The sequence below is a fragment of the Camellia sinensis genome, chromosome 3 (assembly GCF_055761805.1).
Source record: "Camellia sinensis isolate YWXY chromosome 3, ASM5576180v1, whole genome shotgun sequence".
Lineage (NCBI taxonomy): Eukaryota > Viridiplantae > Streptophyta > Magnoliopsida > Ericales > Theaceae > Camellia > Camellia sinensis.
The window spans coordinates 26,016,868-26,038,110 of NC_138963.1; the positions used below are offsets into that span (position 1 = coordinate 26,016,868).

The 21,243-nt window shown below is 38.8% G+C and overlaps 1 protein-coding gene across 1 annotated transcript; it reads left to right on the forward strand.

Annotated features, from left to right (window-relative positions):
- Positions 1-12,955: 12,955 nt before the first annotated feature.
- Positions 12,956-21,139, forward strand: LOC114287410 (putative catabolite repression protein creC). Its single transcript, XM_082919341.1, has 11 exons — positions 12,956-13,607; positions 14,112-14,423; positions 14,517-14,625; positions 14,719-14,812; positions 16,398-16,485; positions 16,619-16,702; positions 18,143-18,236; positions 18,358-18,445; positions 18,615-18,720; positions 18,808-18,900; positions 20,263-21,139. Exons 1-11 carry the CDS (start codon positions 13,428-13,430, stop codon positions 20,656-20,658), a joined length of 1,644 nt encoding a protein of 547 aa, XP_082775467.1. The 5' UTR covers positions 12,956-13,427; the 3' UTR covers positions 20,659-21,139.
- The last annotated feature ends 104 nt before the right edge of the window (positions 21,140-21,243 follow it).

Here is a 21,243-nt window from a genome sequence, read left to right on the forward strand (position 1 = left end):
TTTGGTAAGTCAGTATCTCCCATTGTTTCAATTCTTGACTTACTTCAACATTTGTTATGCTTGTATACTGCTACTGTGATTTTGTTCGTGCTCTTAAATAGTCATTTGTGTGCTGAATTCCACCATTTGTCATCTGTTTCACGATTCTGCTTTTGTACAATCTGTTGCTGGAATACACACACACACACACACATTGTTCATACACTTGATATTCTTTATAAATTGCCATTATCTTCAATTTGTGCGCATTTACATTTTATGCAATGTTCTTGAACCCCTTCTAGTTTTTTTAAGTCTGAATCACTATTATTCTTTATTTTCTTGTTGTGTTCTCCAGATTTTTGCCTTCAATTCTTGTTTGCATAGTCTTAGGTTTTGAGATTTGTTGTAAAACTCACAAATTTTAGGAAAAATTGAAACAAATTCCCCTTAGATCTTAAAAAACTCTTGCCCCAACATACGTTTAGGTTTTGTCGAGGTCCTTTAAACCTTAACAAACCACTTCCTTCTGAAATCCAACACCTTCCCCACTTAGCCGACGTTATGGGTATATTCAGGTGGAGGGTAAACACCCCAACTAAGTTAGAATACTTTAGGCAGGAGTTTGCCATCCCTGCCGACGTTCATCTTAGGTTGGCTGGAGAGGAGGACTCCATCATACCCAAAGACGACTCCATGCCCTTCCCCGTAATAGCCTTCATAGAGTGTGGACTTAGGTTCCCTCTTGACATCCTCTTTCGAGAAGTCTTTCACTATTACAAACTGAACCCAATGCAGCTTGCCATTAACTCTTACTGAGTTATCAATGGTATAATTGCCTTAGCCAAAAAAGAAAACGCTAGGATTACTCTTGCCGACATTCAGTACTGTTACACCATGTGCGGCCTGAAGTCAGAAAATGGCTATATTTATTACCTTAATCCGAGATCCACGGAATACAAACTTGTCGCCGACCTCCTAGACTCCAACAAGGGTGTTGGAGACGATTATTTCATCGTCTCGGGCAACTGGGAGTTCCCACCAGATGATGACCTTCACCTCTATCCCCTAAGCCAAACAGTTTTCAGAGAGGGAGATGGTAAGAGCCAAGTGTCACCTTTACTTGTTTTCAAGTCTTTTTTACTTTGATATTTTTGTATGCTCTAACGTCTGTTTGTTTTACTTTGCAGTTCTTCATCAACCACCCAAGGACTTCCGCAAATCCTTCTATCCCAACAAGGATTTCAAGAAGTTGTTGGGTTTGCCCGTTGACCAGCGGAAAGCCCCTCTGCTGCTCAACTATATCCCAACCTACAAGTCCATTTTGCCCGACGTCCTGAAGAAAAGCAAGTCCCCTCATTCTACTACAACTCCTGCCACAATTTCGTCACCTTGGCTAAATCAGGGATCAACCTCTGCCCCTGTAGAATAGCCATCTACTTCAGCTCCACAACTGATTCCACCCTCTTAGCGCCAACGCCAACGTCGAGCTCCACTTTTTAAACCAGCAGGCAAGACTCGTAGTCGAACACGCCGAAGTGTCGAGGCTTCCTCTTACGATCCAGCCAACCCAGCAACCACACTTCCAGCGATCCGCCTTGGCACTAAAGTTACTATTGCCATCTCAGCCAACGAAATAGGGCGACAAAAGGCTGTTGTTGAGGACCTTCTTGCCGACATCCCTAATGTCGTCACAATTCAATCTTCTCCTTCCCAGTCTTAACCTAAACCAAAGCCAAAGATGCTGAAGAAAGCCCAAGCCAAGGCAACGGTGACTCAGATCGACTCTGAGGACACCTTGCCAATCTCAAAAATGGCTGAGGTAGAAAAGAGTGCTTCTGCCGCCGAAAAGAGGCCCGTAGAAACTGCTCCCTCCGAATCCACCCGGTCAAAGAAGCCGAGGTTAGAGTTTGCTATAACCTCGGGGTCCCTGAAATCTGATGCCCCTTGGGCCCTTCCAATCACCATCGAGGACAAGCCAGCTAGAGTCGGCGACAGCGCGACTGACATTGAAGTCGGTGTTGCCCTCTCTACTACTTTGCTCCTTCCCAAAGACCTCGAACACAATGCCAAGGTCAGCGAATACGAAAATTTCGTTCTGCCGTTGCAGCACTCCGTACAAGTAAGCCCCTAATACTTGGTACTCTCTATTTTTTCCATAATTAGACAATTTTATTAACTTTTATTTTTTTCATTTCTTCTAGGCGATCCAACATGCCCACTCCTTCGCGATGCAGGCCTTCGACTTTAAGAAGGAGTTAACCCGCAAGACCAAGGAGGCCGCTGGCTTGCTTAAGACCATCAATAAGGCCGAGGCCAAGATAAAGACATTGATCGATTAGGCCAAGGCAGCCAAACAGGCCCAAGACGAGGCCGATGAAAGGGCGGGAGCTATTGAGGCTGTTGCTGAGGTCCTTAAGGCCGAGAAAAAAGATGCCGAGGTCAAAATGACCGAAGCCCAAGCCGAACTTCGAGATGCCTTGGCCACCAAAGCCGCAGAGATCAAAGCAGCAGACGAGAAGGCCTACGCCGAGGTAGCAACCGAAGTCTGCGAGGACTACAAAAAACAAGTCAAAGAGGCATGCAACAAGAGTTTCACCCTTGGTTGGATGGCCGCTCTGAAGGAGTTGGCTGTCCCCGAGGACTCTCCTCTAAGGGACATAGGCCGACTTGTGTTGCCATTCCCATCCACTTCAAGCTCGTCTGAGGCTAAGACTGGGGAGGGAGAAGAAGAAGAAGAAGAATAAGAGGAAGAAGGAAGGGAAGCCGAAGACGAAGAGGCCGAGGTGGCTGTTCCTGAAGATCCTGTTGGGGCCAAGTCCCCAACTCTGAATGAGTAAGCCCTAGACTTGTCTCAGGATGAGGAGGGCAAGGTCTCAAAAGGTGCCTCCCCCCAAAAGACAACATCTGAGATGCCAATCGCCGAGAAGAGCATTGATCAGACTGTACGAGAGATCGACGCCGAGCTCGAGGTTGAGAAGGCTGCCGAGAAGATTCCCCATCGGTCTTTTAGGGCCGAGACACGGCCCGCTACCAATGCCAATTAGTCTTGCTATAATCTTTTTCTCTGTACTTAGTAATTTTCTGAACAATGTTTTCAGTTTTCATATTTGGCCGACGTGCCACTTTTGTAATCTGAACAAGTAGTCTCTTTGTAGGCCGAAGTGCCCTTTTGCTTCTTTAAATGCAAGTACAATTTCTTTTTTCAAGTGTTTGTATGTTTGTCTTCTTTTTACTGTCTTGTATGATTCCATACTTAGAGTAATTTTCATGTCTTCAAGGTACACCTTAGCTGTGCAATTTCCTCGGGGTAAAATACTTCGAGTATAACTGTTGACTGTTTATCTCGGCCATGGCTTAACACTTAAAAAACATTGTAAGAAAGTTTTCACAAGTGTTTATCTAAAACTTGCCACTTCACTTTCAGTTGTCAAGACTTCTGTCCTCCATTATTTTCCAAGTCTCGGCAACATGGTAATCTCGGCAAGTACGTAGATGCTTCTTTTAGCATAACCTTGGCTTAACTTCAACTTGTAAATTTTTCTTAAAAAATTCAACAAGTGTTAGACCAATTTTCTTTCAACATAACATCGGCTTAACTTCAGCTCGTAAATTTTTCTTAAAATTTCAACAAGTGTTAAACCAACTTTAGCTTGTAAATTCCAACTCCCAAGCATTATTCTTCAGCTATCTGCCCCCTAATGTGAGCTTAAGTTCCACTTGGGTTTTCATTAAGCATGCGGCTTATGACCTCGTCGCTGAAGTTTAAACAGAGACTAGCCGAGGTTCTCAACCTTGGTTCCTATGTTAATCTTACCTAGATGCACTTAGGTTCAATTTGTGTTTGACTCTACCGATATGACAAGTCCAGTTTAGTTCAACTCCATTATATGCGAGTATAATTCAACTCTGCCATATGATGAGTCTAAGTTATTCATCATGTTTCAATCAGAAATATCGCCAACTTAGTTCAACCCTATTATATGCAAGTATAATTCAACTCTACCATATAATAAGTCTAAGTTAGTCGTCATGTTTCAATTAGAAACATTGCCAACTTAGTTCAACTCTGTTATATACAAGTATAATTCAACTCTGTCATATAATAAGTCTAAGTTATTCGTCATGTTTCAATCAGAAACATCTCCAAGTGACTGGTTAATCGTTTTACACAAGTTTGAAATCAAAAATTGAGCTAGTATTTTATTAATTACTTCAGCTAATAACAGAAAACTTAAAAAAAACAAAAGGAAATCTAATGATAGAAAAACTTCAGGTTGCAAGTATTCCAAGGTCTTGGTAACTCTTTGTCTTCATTATCTTTAAGCCGATATGCCCCATTGCCCAAGACAGAGATGATTCTATAAGGTCTCTCCTAATTTGGGCCAAGCTTGCCCTCTTTTGGATCCTTCTTGTTGCCGACGACCTTTCTCAGGATGAGGTCCCCAACTTAAAACTTTCGTGGGTTGACCTTTTTATTGTAAGCCTTGGCAAGCTGCTGCTGGTATGCCCTCAGCTGAATTGCTGCCTTCTCCCTTCTTTCTTCTAATAAATCCAGATCTCGGGCCAAGAATGCATCATTGGTCCCATTTTCTACTCCTTGTGTTTTAACCCCTGGAATGCCGACCTCCAGAGGAATAACTGTTTCGGTGCCATAAGCCATGGCAAACAGGGACTCCCCAATTGATCTTCTCGGCGTAGTCCGATGTACCCAAAGTACATTAGGCAACTCATCCACCCACTTTTCCTTTGCTGCTTCCAGCCTCTTCTTAATCCCATCCAGGATAACCTTATTGGATGCTTCTACTTAACCATTGCTTTGAGGGAAGCTTGGAGTAGAGTAATAATTCTTGATCTTGTACTTTGCACAGAAGCTCTTGATTAGCTTATTATCAAATTGCGTACCATTGTCTACTATTATTGCCATTGAGATCCCAAACCTGGTGATGATGTTCTTCCATATGAAGTTCTTTACATCAATGTCCCGAATTTTTGCGAGGGGTTCAACTTCAACCCACTTGGTAAAGTAATCTGTTGCCACTAGTAGGAACTTCCTTTGTCCACTTGCTTGAGGCAGTTGTTCAACAAGGTCCATGCCCCATTAGGCAAATGGCCAAGGGCTGGACATTGGGTTCAGATCCATTGTTGGTTGGTGTATCAAAGGTGCAAACCTCTGACACTTCTCGCATTTTCTGACATAAGTTTCAGCATCTTTCTGCATATAAGGCCACCAGTACCCCTGAGTGATGGCCTTATAAGCAAGTGACATGCCCCCAGTGTGGCTTCCATATACTCCTTCATGTATTTCATACAAGAAATCTTCAACTTGTGAAGGATACACACACTTCAAAAGGGGACCAGTAAAAGATCTTTTATAGAGATGCCCTTCTGCTGTTAGATTGAATCTTGCCGACTTCAGTCTAATCTTGTGTGCTTCTTTATGATCATCTGGTAGTTTTCCATCTCTAAGGAATATTATTATCACATCTATCCAGTTTGGTCCCATCTCCACACACATTACTTCATGCTCTGTGTTCAGTGGTTCTATACTTGGACTTGATAAGTAGTCAACCATTATTGTCCTTGCCTCTCTTGGTTTCATTGCACTAGCCAGGTTGGCCAACGTATCAGCATGATTGTTGTCATCTCGGCTAACTTACTGTAGTCGGCAATTTTGGAACAATGCTATCAGTCTACCCATCTCCTTTACATAGGCTACCATCCTTTCATCTCGGGCAGCGTATTCGCATGTTGCCTGGTTGACGATAAGTTGGGAGTCACAGAAGACCATCACCTCGTCGACTTCCATTGCTGCTGCCAACTGTAATCCTGCTATCAGTGCTTCATACTCTGCTTCGCTGTTTGAGGCCTTAAACCCCAAATGAATGGATTGTTCCAGCATCTGTTCATCCGGTGATACTAGCATTACTCCTGCCCCCGCTCCTTGTCGGTTTGAACTTTCGTCAACAAACAGGCGGAAGGAGACACCGACGTAAATACTGTAGGGCCTGAGTATCTTTTCTTTCCTCTGTTCGGTTATCCCTAATTGGGTTTCTCCTTGTTTACCTGGACATCGTATACCTCGGCTCAATGGAGTCCGATGTATGACGATGCCTGGTGTGAACTCGGCCATGAAGTCGGCCAAAACTTGGCCTTTGATTGCTATTCTGGGTCTGAATTCCAGGTCATATTGGCCCAATACCACTGCCCATCTGGTTATCCTACCTGTTAGATCTCTTTACTACAACAAGGACTTCAAAGGATGCTCAGTTAACACCACAATCTTGTGGGCTTGAAAGTAATGATTTAGCTTCTTGGAGGCCATTACTAAAGCCAGTGTCAACTTCTCCAAGGATAGGTATCTGGTCTCTATATCTGCTAGGGTTTTACTCACGTAGTAAATTGCCCTCTGTTCTCCTTTTTCTTCTCTGATTACTACTGCACTTACTACATGTTCTAAAACCGCTAAGTATAGGAACAACTCCTCTCCAGGTACTGGATTTGAGAGAACTGGAGCTGTGGTCAAGTGTTTCTTCAAGTCGGCCAAGGCGGCTTCGCACTCTTCTGTCCATAAGAAGTCTGTGATTTTTTCACTAAACTGAAGAAAGGTTTGCATTTGTCAGAACTTCTGCTTATAAATCTATTTAGGGCTGCAGCCCTTCCAGTCAACATCTGCACTTGCTTTGCTGACGTTGGGCTCTTTAACTCCAAGATGGCCTTGATTTGATCCGGGCTTGCCTCAATGCCCTTTCTAGTGACCAAGTATCCCAGGAATTTCCCTAACCCAACTCCAAATGCACAATTCGATGCATTGAGTCGGAGCTGAAATGTCCTTAGAATATCAAAGACTGTCTTTAGGTCGGCCAAATGATCCTCAGGTTCCTTGGTCTTTACGACCATGTCATCAATGTAGACCTCCACTATTTTGCCTATTAGATGTCTAAACATCTTTGTCACTAATCTCTGGTAGGTTGCTCATGCATTTTTCAACCCAAAAGGCATCACTCTGTAACAGTACAACCCTTTTGGGGTGATAAATGCATTCTTCTCCTCATCGGGGGGGGGGTACATGGCTATTTGATGGTACCCCCTGTAAGCGTCCAAGAAGCTCATCCTTTCATGCTCTGAAGTGGCATCCACCAATTGGTCAATCTTGGATAATGGGAAATTATCTTTGGGATAAGCCTTGTTTAAGCTGGTGAAATCCACGCAAACCCCCCGCTTCCCATTTTTTTCTTCACAACAACCGTGTTTGATAACCATGTCTAGTAGTTTAACTCTCGGATGGCTCTGGCCTCCAGAAATTTATCCACTTCTTCTTCTACTGCCTTAACATGTATCAACGTCGGCCTCCTTGCTCGCTAGATGACAGGTTTTGCCGACCTGTCCACATTCAGTTTATGGCAAGTGAAATCGGGGTCAATGCCAGGCATCTCGTACAGTGTCTAAGCAAACACCTCAAGGTTTGCTCTCAAGAATGCTTCTAATTCCTTTTCCTCTTCCTCGGCCAATCCTGAGCCGAAAAGGAAGAAGCGTTCTTCATCCATTTGTTGGACTAAGATCTTCTTCAGGGCTTCCTCAATTTTCTCGGCTAGTTCTTTGCTGACGTCCTCAAGGACTTCCATGTCCTTATCCTCAATCTCCACTGCTTCTGCTTTTCGTATGTTGCAGGTGGATTTTATTGTTGTCATGGAGCAATTCTTTGCCTGCACCTGATCTCCTCAATCCCATGTTCTGCTTGGAACCGCAACAGCTAGTGCAAAGTTGAAGGAACAACCCCCATTGCATGCAGTCATGGCCTTCCCAGGATAGCATTGTAAGGGGAGGGGGTGTCAATTATGGTGAACTCAGTTTTTACCTTCTTGGTGCCAGCCTGCACCTCCAAACTTACTGCTCCCAGGGGCCACGTCGGCATTCCATTGAACCCAACCATTGGACCATTGGATTGTTCCAGATCGTTTTGATGAAGGCCAAGCTCCTTGTAACACCTAATATACATGATGTCACAAGAGCTACCCTGGTCGATCATAATTCGCTTTACCTGACACTCTCCAATCTGGAGGGATATTACCAAGGCATCGTTATGTGGATGCTGCACCATCTCTAGGTTGTCTTCAGTAAAGGACACCACTGGTCCCTAGCACTCGTCTGCCCTAGGTCTTTTCTGCCGGACCTGATACACATGTTGCAAGTGTTTTACCTTCTAAGTTTTCCCACATATCTCGTTCTCATTGACCTTTGAATGGATCACATTGATCACTCGAGGTCCGCCTGCTTGCGGCTGTGGTACTGGAAGAGGTGGTGCTGCCAGTGCTTGAGGCAGTCTCGCTTGCTCTTCCCTTGTCCTAGTCTCATCTACCAAGTCTCTTAGATGACCTTGTCTTACCAGGTCTTCCAGATGCGCCTTTAGGGCTCTGCACCCTTGAGTTAGATGTCCATTCTCATTGTGGTAGGCACAGCGTTTCCCCAGATTACTTCCTATAAATTCACCAAGAATCCTCTTTGGTGCTCTATAATAGGGCTGATTTCGGATTCTTTCCAAGACTTTGTAGATCGGAATTCGGAATACGGTTGTGACTGCCTGTGTGGCCCTCAATCCTGTCTCTTGTTTATTGTATCCACCATTATCTCGGCCTCGTTTCGACGAGCTGTTTCTCTTCTCTTGTTTTAACGCCTTTGTCTCTGGCATGTCCTCCTCGGCCCTGACATACTTTTTTATCCTGGCCATAAGTTCCTCCATCCTTTTTGGTAGTGTCTTTGCCAGTGACTTTCGAAGCGGACAATCATCTTTCAGGCCGTTCTTAAAAGACACAACCGTCACCTCTTGGTTGCATCCTGGTATTTGGTTAAACACCTCATAATACATTTTGGCATAGGCTCTAAGGCTTTCATCCTTGCCAATTCTCAGAGCCATCAGGAAGTCCACCCTCAATGGCTGTAGTTTGTTTGTTACGAATCTAGCCACGAACATCTCGGCTAGGCCCTCCCAGCTTTTCACAGTTCATTTCGACGACTTGTGAAACCAGTCTGATGTGATTTCCCTAAAGGATGAAGAGAACACTTTGCAGAGCAACGGCTCGTTCCCGATGTATAATGCCATTGAGTTCAGGTACAAGCCGACATGAAAGTTAGGGTCAGACTTACCATCGTATATCTGCAATCTTGGCATGTGGAACCTCTTCGGAGCCTCAAACTTGTCCAATTCTACCGAGAGCGGTGTTCTCAACTTGACTGGTGAGGTTACCTCGACATCTTGTCGCTTCCTCTGGAGGTAATCCCTCAAATCCTCATTGGTTCGTCCAGAAGCTCGGCTATCAACGGATTTCAGTCTTTTCGGTGCGCTACTCCTAGTATCGTTATGGATCCTCTTAGACCTCCCTTCATTGGTCGTGTCGAAACAAAGTTCCTTTCCTTGAACATGCCGATGTTCTTTGGGCTTAGCTTCTTTGGTACGGTGTGTCCTCCGAGAATCTCCCTTCATTGACTCTCATCGACCGACCTCCCTTGAAGGCTAGTGAGAGTGTTCCTTGGTCCTGGTATGCTGGGGAACTAGAGGAACTGTTTTCTGCCCCCTTTTTCGGGCATCTTTTTTGGTCGCTGGAATTGGTGTATCTTGTAACAGAAATGGTGGCTGCATGACGTTGTTCTGCATCATGAAATTGACGATCGATTGCAGGTCTGCCAATTTGTTCGCCATTCCCTTCATCTCGCCGTCCCTCTACTGGCATCTATCTTTCCATACTTGGGGGACGTCCTCGTTATAATACTAGCCTCGGTCTGACTTCTTTGGTACGTCGCCCTCCTAGCCGACGTCTTTCTCTCCGGGATTCTGATCCCGAGTTTCTTCATTGTAGTTATCCTCCTCTACGTTAGGTTCAAAGTGTTTACCACTTCCAGTAGGGATGTCGTCCCCGATCTTCTCTTTCTGTCCGTCGTTGGCCATCTATTCTCCTTTCTTTCCCATAGACGGCGCCAAATTGTGGGTGTTGATTTTCGACCACACTGCCAAACAGGTACTCAGCTGGAGAATACCGGTAGAATAGATTACGCCCGAACGACTTGTCACAGAAAGAAAAGACTCCGGCCATGATTTTTCTACCCGAGGGCACTCCGACGATCAAGTCAATAATCAATATCTCTCAAAGATAACTAATTGTGCTTAACTCACAAGCCAGAATACAAAAGCGTACCTTAGACCCACGAGGGTGCCTTACTTTTATAGTCAGCACTAACCTGACCCCTGTAGAAGCCTAGCTTCCGTTAGACTCTGGCCTAATGCTCATCCTGGACTCCCCAATAGATAAAAATAAACTCCCTAAGAGTTTTATCATTATCCAGGCTAGGGTCCTTCCTCATTCTAGGACTCTTGTCCCTTATCTGTTTATCTTGGATTCCGATATTATCGCACCATATCCTCAGCCTAGCCGAGATCACCTTGGCGCCATGACCAAGAAACGTGGCACCTCGGCTGGCACTTCGATGCCACCATGGCCACGTGTTGTCATTTACAAAAGTATACCCCCACACAAACAAATTTGTTTTCTTTAAATGATAGTTTAGAATTAATTATACTATTGTACAATAATACATTTGATAGCGAAGTGTTAACAACTTATGAATATATCTAAGACATTAATAAAATACAAATGTAACCGAAAATATCAAATTATATATCTAAACAGTCCATTTTAATTCTAAATCAATATCATAACCACAAAATTATGGACAAAATCGTGAAATATGGTTCACTTATTCTAAGAATTAGATTTGAACCATGCATTGAGAAAATCAGAACTAAATAATGTAATTTAATTTGGAACAGATTAGTTTGTGATTTTTTTTTTTTAGTTTTTTCTCAGCCCTAGTCCGTGGTACATATGGGTAGGGCTCAACCGTGAGCCACCTGAGGGCAAAGATACCAAACAATCCAAGCAATCCAAAATCCAAATTGTTTATATATAAAAATATTAAATGTATTATTGGATAATGTTAAAATAATTTACATAGTTAGACCATAGATATTCTATGCACATGCAACAATTTTTTTTTTTTTTTTTGGTTTTTTGGTTTTTTCACTCAAAAATTATAAAGGACGTTGTAGCGGCACTTAGATTATTCAATTTTTATCTCTTTTTATATTATATAAATTATTTATTTTGATATTATTAATAATTTTATAAGAATATGTAAATATAGTCTAATTTTAACAAATTAATTAATTTAGCTTACACTGAAAAAAAAAAAAGAGAAAAAAACTCTCAAATTTATGTACAATTCTGACCCAACACAAATTAGGTTTGAAAAGATAATTTTGAATTATAGTTCGAGTTTAGATGAGCCTGAGCTACTCCCAACATAATTCATGCTAAATTTAGACAACCTCTAAACCTTTATTTAAAAAAAGCAACCTTGTAATCAGTTTAAATCTATCCAAGTTGCACCTAAGATTGCAAATGAACAGAACCGTTCGTAAACAGGCTCGAACTCGACTCGGTAAAAGCTCGTTCAAATTTGGCCTGTTAGATTTTTTTTTTGCGTTCGAACCCGATCGTTAAATTTTTAATAAATAAGGCCAAACATTCTAAAACTCGGCTAGTAAGGTTCGCTTGTTAACTGGTCATTTAATAGTTATTATTTATATATTAAATAATGTAAAAAAAATATATATATATATATATAAGATAAATATACTATTTATATTTTTAAAAATATAAATGTAAATAATAATTAACTACAGATAGTACATTTATATAATAGTGATAGTAGATATTATTATTTTGACAAAAAAATGACTTTTTTTTAGTATATTTATATATATTGTATATATAATTGTATAATTAAAATTTTAATTGTAATTTTAGTCTCATGCGTAAATATGAATTTATAAATTTGTTAGTTCATTAAGATTCGTGAATAGACTCAAAGTCGAGTTAAGTCTAAGTCAATTAGACTCAAAATTGATTCGTTAAATTTTTATGAAATTTAAATTTTTTAAAATCTTAGTAAATAAATCTAAGGGTGTGTTTGTTTTGAAGGATTAGGGGGTGAGATTGGACTATTAGTCTCCCCGGACTAATAGTCCATTGTTTGTTTCATTTTTTTACTCCGGACTAATAGTCCCCCGAACTATTAGTCCCACAAATATGGGACTATCCTATCCCACGGGGGAAGGTAGGATAGAAACCATAAAATTGGTATCCCATGAGATTATTTTGTGAAATGTCCATTTTACCCTCCATGTTATTACTTAGCAAACAATTAGAAAATGATAAAATAGTCTTTTGAATATTTATAAATTATTTTTTTAGTGTTGTTAAAAAATTAAATTTGCATATTAAATTAAATTATTTTATTAGTGTTGTTAATTTAAAATTATATATTAAATAAAAAATATAAATTATAAATTAAATTTATTTAAAAATAATAAATTATAAATTATGGCCTTATAAATTAAATTTTTTTAGTGCTGTTGAAAATTTAATTTATATATTAAATAAAATTATTTTTTATTGTCTTTAATTTAAAATTATATATTAAATAAAAAATATAAATTATAAATTATAAATTTAATTTAATTGAAAATAATAAATTAAAATAATTAAAATATTGTGCAAAAATAAAATAAAACAAATTTTTATTTAATCTAGCTAAAAATAATTAAAATATTAAAACTATGTTTAATATTGCTATTATTTAGTAAATAATTAAAAATGATAAAATAGTCATTTGAGCATTTATCCTTCTCCATAATATCCCAAACAAACATTAAATAACTAAAAATAGTCCAGACATCTAATCACATAACTAAACAAATATAAAATACAAATTTAATCCAACTAAATAATCCCAAAACAATATATACCAAGACTAATAATTCAATAAATTACAATCCATTCTTATCCCGTCCGTCCAAACAAATGCACCCTAAATATATTAAAATTCAATCCGTCCAAACAAACGTCCCCTAAATATATTAAAATTCAATTCGACTCAGCTTGTTTGCAGGCTGGACTGGTCCCAAATTATAAATAGCTCCACCAGAGGCTATTTTTATGCTCCAATTCGAGAACTGGCCTTCTCCAATTCGGATCCAAACGAGAACAATCAACATAAACAAAGCTTTCTTCAGAGCTCTATGAATCTCAACGCGGCAAGAGAGAGAGATAGAGTTGTCCCCACCGTTGATCCCTTCGACTTTGCAAAAGTCAATCATCACTTGTTGAAGAAGAAGAAGAAGAACAAGAACAACCCTTTTTCTTCACAACGATATAACAAAACCCTCAAAAATCCAAACCATTGATCCATATCTACACAACCACAAGACTATTTTTTGTGAGCTCTCTCTCAAAAACCCTAAAATACATGTTCATATATGTATGTATACATATACATATGAAGTAGCATCATCATCATCTTCATTTTCATCATCATCATCATTTCGATAAACCATGATCAACGCAAACACTACAACTATGATGTCCTCTTCATCATCATCGGCGGCGAACAACGCGCAATCACCGGGTCTGAAGACCTATTTCAAAACCCCAGAAGGCCGTTACAAGTTACAGTACGAGAAGACACACCCTGCTGGTCTCCTTCACTACACTCATGGCAAGACCGTCACTCAGGTTAATCAATCTCCATACCCATTCTTCAAATTCGTGTTTTGAAATTTTAACCCACGTTGGAAATTGATTTTGGGAATCAACCCACTTGGTAGAATTCGATTTTTTTTTGTTTTGTTTTGTTTTGTTTTATAGTTTCCATGTGCTTTTCTTAATAGGCATTCTCAAAATCGAATATTTGATATGAAATTGTTTTGTTTTTCGTGTCAATTTGAAATGTTTTGAGTAATTTGGATGATTTTGTGAGAGGAAGTTAGTTTTGTTTTTATTTTTATTTTTATTTTCATTTGTATCCAATTTTTCAAATCAGTATTAGAATTCTAGGCATTGTTTACACTCATGTTTTTCCATTTTGGAGCAATATTCAAGCAATTTTTTTTTGTTCACTTTGATTATTTTGACATCTGGTAGTTACTATTTTTTTCCTCTAATTTTTTGTCCAACCCTTCTCCAAAATCAAAATTTGGGCTCTGTTGTGAACTGTTCCTGGTTAATTTTGTTTGTCAGGTGACTCTAGCTCCTCTCAAAGATAAGCCAGCTCAGGCCGCACCATCAACGTCATCAAGTACGGGCGTTAGCAGTGGTGTGAGATCAGCAGCGGCGAGGTTCTTAGGTGGTGGGAATGGGAGTCGGGCACTTAGTTTTGTTGGAGGCAATGGCGGGACTAAGTCTGTAACTGGGACTAGTAGAGTGGGATCACTGGGGGCTTCAAGTTCTTATAGTTTGATGGGTACTTCAAATTTTGATGGCAAAGGAACTTACTTGGTGTTCAATGTCGGTGATGCAATTTTCATTAGCGATTTGAATTCTCAAGATAAGGTAGTTTGGTGTTCATTTGCATGTTTTTTTTTTCCTGAACTGGCAGTCTTTCCATTGTGGATACAATTTTGTGAACTTCGTTGTTCAATGCAGGATCCTATAAAGTCTATAAATTTTAGTAATTCGAATCCTGTTTGCCATGCATTTGACCCGGATGCTAAGGATGGGCATGATTTGCTTATTGGATTGATATCTGGAGATGGTAATTTTTTTTTCTTGGTTCTTAAAAGATTGAAATTTTGATGAGCAGCTTTGTACTTTCTTGAGTTATAATTTCGTTTGTGTTTTTTTGTAGTTTATTCAGTGTCACTAAGACAGCAATTACAAGATGTTGGGAAGAAGCTTGTTGGAGCCCAGCATTATAACAAAGATGGTTGTGTTAATAACAGGCAAGACCTTAACTATCCTGACCCTATGAATGAATGCATGATTTCTAGTCACACTTCACTATGATGATTGCTAAATTTTCAGATATAGACGTACTCTGTCTATGTAAAGATTGTCTTATTTCAGCACTTTTTCATGATGAATGTTGTTTATTGATGAAAAAATGATCACATATTCGTATGTAAGGTCATTTTAGGGAAGATAATGGCTTGATCAATGAGTGATATTTTCACGTTTATGGTTTTTTGAAGGTTCTTTGTATCCTATTTTGACTTTGTTCTCGTGTTTGGTATTGCTACCATTAATGTGGAAACATGAAATTGAAAGTTCACAGTCCCAAGGGCTGCACCTGCCTGTGTTTAAAAGTGTAGCAGAACAAGCTGTTTATCCCTATTTGCTAATCAACCCTTCAGTTATCCCATATAAATCCTAAATCATTCTATATTCTTACCACCCTTTCAGCCGCAAAACTATTAATTTCAGTCCTAAATCTGGAGCTCTCCGCTGCTGCCTTTAGGAGAGTGTACCTCACACTTGTCCTATGTCAAACAGCACGGGTGATTGCCCACCTAAAAGCTGTTGATGTTGTCAGCCATGTACCTTTGGTAGACTATCAGATTGCCTAGTGTCATGATTCAAACTTTTGAGTAGCAAATGGCTATTATCCTCGTCGAGAAGCAAGCAAATAGAAACAGAAAAGCAACATGACTGACTGTGTAGTGACCCTGTTTAGGACATAGATACCCTCTGCCAGGTGTCTTCGTTTCTCAAAGATAGTATTGTGTGTTGAAGTTGAAAATAGAAAACTCGGCAGAAAGGTAAAGAAGAGTAGATTTCACCTTTTAACTTTAATGCTATAGACAAATGAAAAGCTATGATCTTGATTAAGAATTCATGTCAAATTTTGGATGGTTGTTTAAATTGAAGACAAGTAAAAGTATTGCCCTTCTGCATTATGTAGCTGTGGTTGTTGGAAGATTGGGAGAGGTTAGTGTAGATTTCACATGCAATAGGAAGGAAAAAAAGGGGTGTAGATTATACCTTCATGTGGTTTACTAAATCTTTTTTTTTGTTGTTTTTGTTTGTTTGTTTGTGTGTGTGTGTGTGTGTTCATATGCAAATTAATTCTTAAATGGTGCAGAAGTTTTTCAGTTTAGAATTATCAATAAGTTTTTTTTTTTTTTTTGTGTGTGTGTGTGTGTGTGTGTGTGTGTGTGTGGAGCTGCAGCATTCCGCACTGGCAAATTATATGCTTATGATTTTTTAATGTTATTGGATTGGATATCGCCTTGAAAGTTTAGTATAATTTTTAGGAAGCTTTTACCTTTTACCATCTTGTTCTTGGTAATCTAGGATCCTTAACTTTTGATGATGTTCTTGGTTATTTAAAAATAAAAAATAAAAAATTATTATGTATATCTGTAAGTGATAGCCTGTATACTTTGTATGAGTTTGTTTATCCAATACAGAAATAGTGAGAAATGTGTGCAATAAATTCATATGAGCTACTGTGTATCAAGAACTGTGGTAGAAAGTCTATACATGAATTTTTCCGCTCCGATTGAATGATCTGCTTGCTTTCAACAGTCGTTGTACAAGTATTGCTTGGGTGCCTAATGGGGATGGCGCTTTCGTTGTGGCCCATGCAGATGGAAATTTGTTCGTGTATGAAAAGGCAAGTTTTAAATATTACTATTAGGAAACAGTTTTCAGGGTTTCCTTAACTCTTATTCTTTAAAGTGCAGTGAACTGATTTTGTGCTTTATTATAATGCTTTTTTTCTTTTTCTTTTTCTTTTTTCTTTTCAGAACAAAGATGGTTCTGGTGATCCTTTATTCCCCATTATCAAGGATCAAACTCAATTTTCTGTTTCACATGCACGTTACAGTAAGGTACTGGTTGATGCACGCTTATATGTGTTTCCCAAACTATTTGGGATATGTTTTTGTTATGCAAATCATTCTTCCTATTTTGATTTTCTTTCTTTGCATCTGGTATCTAGGATTTTTCCATAAGAAAGTTTTGACATGTGCTTGGTATGCTAAACATGCTAGCATAATCAAGAAGCAAAACATCTTTATAAATTGAAGATACAACATTACACGCGACATGTAGCACCGTGACAGGAGATTCTAGAAGTTTCAGTCTGTTTCAACTGCATGTGTTTTGTTGCCTATTGCAGGCTGGCCAAACTCCCTTTTCTATGGGTGCATCATAGACTTAATAATGCATTGATTTGTAGGAGTGGCTTAATCCAAGTTGAAGGTGCCAAAAGGACAAGAGTGAGCCAAGGAAAACATGGGGTGTTGGTTTGAGAGAGGACACCATTTGCTTCAAATGACGATATGGATTAGAGTTTATAGTTGGCTAAATAAGAAGAATACCTGGCTGATCACAAGTAGTTGGGATGAAGGTTTTGTTGAGTGAAGTTGAGCCTAGTGCGTTACAGATGTTGCAAAGCCACCTCCATCAGGAAAAAGCACAAACACACGACACAACATGGATATGTTGACACATCGATTTTGAAAAAATGCAAAACACAACACGCTTGTGACATGTTAAAAGTTTATATTTTTACAAATTTATTATATGTCATATATGTGAATAGTTATTCAAAGAAAATGAAAAATATGTAACATAACACTTAATACATTAAAAGTTATGTATTTCATAATACAGAACGTTGTTATTACATAAGATGTGTTTAGAGGGTTGAAGCAGTATCGCCAAAGTGTCCGCAAAGTATCGGTAAAGTATCTGATATTATGGATTTGATTTTTTAATTAAGACATGTTGAAGAAGTTTCAGGCACTTTTAAGAGTGTCGGTGTCCAACACCACAATTCCTCCACAGAAGTGTCTTAGGTCAAAATGAACTCAATAAATCTTAGGTGCCAGCTTGATGCTTTTAGATTTTAGGGTACAAGTTGAACCTAACCTAAAGTTTTTGGGTTTCAATGCCCTTCACCCTATATAACAATATTCACTAGTAGTAAGCATGGGAATTTGTCTACTATCTTATTCTTCAATGATTGTTTAAAGGTTTCAATGACATTGTGGCATTTTTGCACTGACTTAACAAAAGATTTAAAGGTGCAAGTGCCTTTTCTAATTAAGTTCGTATGCGGTTAGTTGTTTCTTTCATTTTCATAATGTACATTGTGACATCGTTATTTTTCAACTATTGGGTATTTTGACTGATGGTTACATAATGCTAATGAGGGGAGATGGTGAAATTTTAATGCTTTTCTCCCATGACCATATAGATGGTATTAAGTGAAGAACTATGTCAGTGCTTCTACCTTCTGTAAGTTCATTGATGGTTTTGTGCAGAACCCAGTTGCTCGATGGCATATTTGCCAAGGTTCAATTAACAGCATTGCCTTTTCAACTGACGGGACGTATATTGCGACTGTTGGAAGAGATGGTACTGTCTTGATTCCTTGTGTGTCTCACAGATTTTTTTTTTCTCTCTTTCTAAATTTACCTTCTTTTCCATTTGTATTTATTAGTGGTATATATGGGCTTTAACTAATCAATGAATGTAGGTTATCTTCGTGTATTTGACTACAAAAATGAACAACTGATATGTGGTGGCAAAAGCTATTATGGTGCTGTATTATGTTGTGCTTGGAGGTGAGAAGCTTTTGTGGTTTTCCTTTCATAATAGTTTACGCCTTTTTATTGTTGTAGCTTTTCTTTCTTTTTGTAAAATGATACTGTTTTTCCTAGGTGTTGTTTTTAGACTAGCTATTAAACCCATTTAAAGAGAATAGTATTATTGACAACCACTGTTACTCAACAGCATGGATGGAAAATACGTTTTGACTGGAGGTGAAGATGATCTAGTTCAAGTTTGGAGTATGGAAGATCGTAAGGTTGTAGCATGGGGTGAGGGACACAACTCATGGGTAAGTTTCTTTCAATAAATGGTATTAGTTCATAGTTTCCTCTCAAGCGCCATGACTTCCACATTCACTTTGATTGGAGGGTGACAGGTCAGTGGAGTTGCTTTCGATTCATATTGGTCGTCACCAAATTCGAATGGCTCAGAAGAAAATGTTATGTACCGATTTGGTTCTGTTGGCCAGGTATCTTATTAGTCTTTCATTATTGTCAGTGATAGTTGAATATCATATTTCGTGGATGCATACTCACATAATGAATATCATATTTCGTGGATGTATACTCGCATAATTTCTTTTTTCATACTGTTAAATATTATTGATTAAATGGTTCCTTGTCATCTAGTGTTTGTGAAAGTCTTTGCAACTGAGACCTAGAACTCCATATCAGATTTGACAGTTCTCAGTGGTCTTGGCACTTGTGATATCTTTTATCTTTATAATTAATCTGGCTGGTTGTTAGAGGTAATTAGTTGCAATTCCTGGTCAACAATACACATTAGGCTGAATGTCATAATGTAAGAAGCATGAACACGGATGCAAACACAAATAGAGACATGGAACACGAAAATTTTGAGAAATTAGGATATGGACACGGTGAAAATGTGAAATTTATTTTATTATATATATTCTTATTTGATATGTATATGCATATAAATTTAGGGAACATATATAAGAAGCATCATTGTATATGTGGGTGTATCTTTTCTTTTCTTTTTTTTGTCCCTTCACTTTCCTCCTGTATTTTCATATATTTTGCTTTGATCCCAAATCATCTTTCTTAATTATAAAAAAGAAAAGAAAAAGGACTAAGGTGTCTTGAGACATATCCAAACACAGTCGCATGTCTGTGAAGTGTCTTGCAAAAAAATAATAATTAAAAAAATTGACATGTCACATGGTGTGTCCGACATGTGAACACTTGTGTCCCCAGCATGTCGGTGTCCATTAAGTTATCCAATACAGACATGGCACCTATTTTGAAGTGTAGGGTGCTTCATAGGTCATAATGATTTTTGATGCTAAACAATGACAGTGGTATGGCTTAAAAATTGTGAGGAGTTTCATTTGACTTTCTACTATGAATCTCAAGCATGACAGTGAAATTTAGGATAAGCAGAGACTAGAATTTTGAGGATAGGTAGCACATAGAAAATGATAAATGATCGCCAGAAATCATTAGGAGACCTAGTAGAAAGTCATGATTATGATTCATATAAATTTAGGATAAGCAGTGACATTTAGGATAAGCTGAGACTATTGATTGTTTATCATTTTCTATTTATGTTCTATCCTCAAAATTCTTTCTTCTATTATTGTGAGTTGATTCAATTATTTATTTTATTTCATAATATATTGCCATTTTATGATGCCTAAGAAAAAAATTATGTTTCACTGCCATCTTGTGACGTCTCTAAATTTGGGCTTATCATTGCTTCTGTCATTGTTCAACAGTTTGATTCTGTTTTTTAAAAGTATTTCTATCGTCATTGTATGCTTACGTTAATGTCTTTTTTCATTTCACAATTTAATGTTGTCATTATGCAGGACACGCAATTGCTTTTGTGGGACATAGAGATGGATGAAATTGTTGTGCCACTACGCCGAGCTCCTGGTGGGTCCCCCACTTACAGCACTGGAAATCAGTCTGCTCACTGGGACAGCGCTTGCCCAGTGGGTACTCTGCAAACCGCGCCAAGCACACGAGATGTTCCAAAACTCTCCCCACTGGTTGCACACCGTGTTCACTCCGAACCCCTCTCTGGTTTGGTATTTACTCAGGAATCTGTACTTACTGTCTGCCGAGAGGGACACATCAAGATTTGGATGAGACCTGGATTTTCTGAAAACCAATCGAACAGCTCTGATTCTGCGTTGAGCACGAGTTTGAAGGAGAAGTCATTGCTGTCGGGAAAAGTTGGTAGTTCTAGTTACAAACCGTGATGAAACAGTGATTAGAAGTGAGACATAAGCGATCTTTCAAGAAGTCCCGTTTCTACATGATGTTTTGGTTGTTCCTTCCTTTTCATCTGGTTGTTTTGCTCGGAAATGGCAAAGCCTGCATAGCATGCGTGCATGGAGACTAAAAATGGCTTCCATTGTATATCGAGGGATGAAAATGCAGTTGATATCATCGTATGAGATTGAGAAGACACTGCCCAACCTACCTTGTAAGCTTGGAATGGCTGAGCAGAATAATGGACGTTGCTTCTTTCAAATATATAATCTGCAGGTTTTTTTTTTTTTTTTGGTGGGGGGTGGGTGCGGGGGGTGCGCTTTGACCCCGATTTTTCTTTTGAAATTGCACAGTTTCTTTTCTTTTCTTTTTGTCGAAAATTTATTTTTCTCTACTTTCTTGAGGGATTGGAATTGGATAGTTGTACACTTTCAGTTTATATCCAATTGCTCAAATTCTGGTGGTCAACAGTGAATATATCATGCAATTGGTCACATGAAATAGGTAGATTGTATGAAGCAGGAGTAGTTAAGGCTGTGTTTGCATTGTGGATTTAGATGGAACAAAAAAAA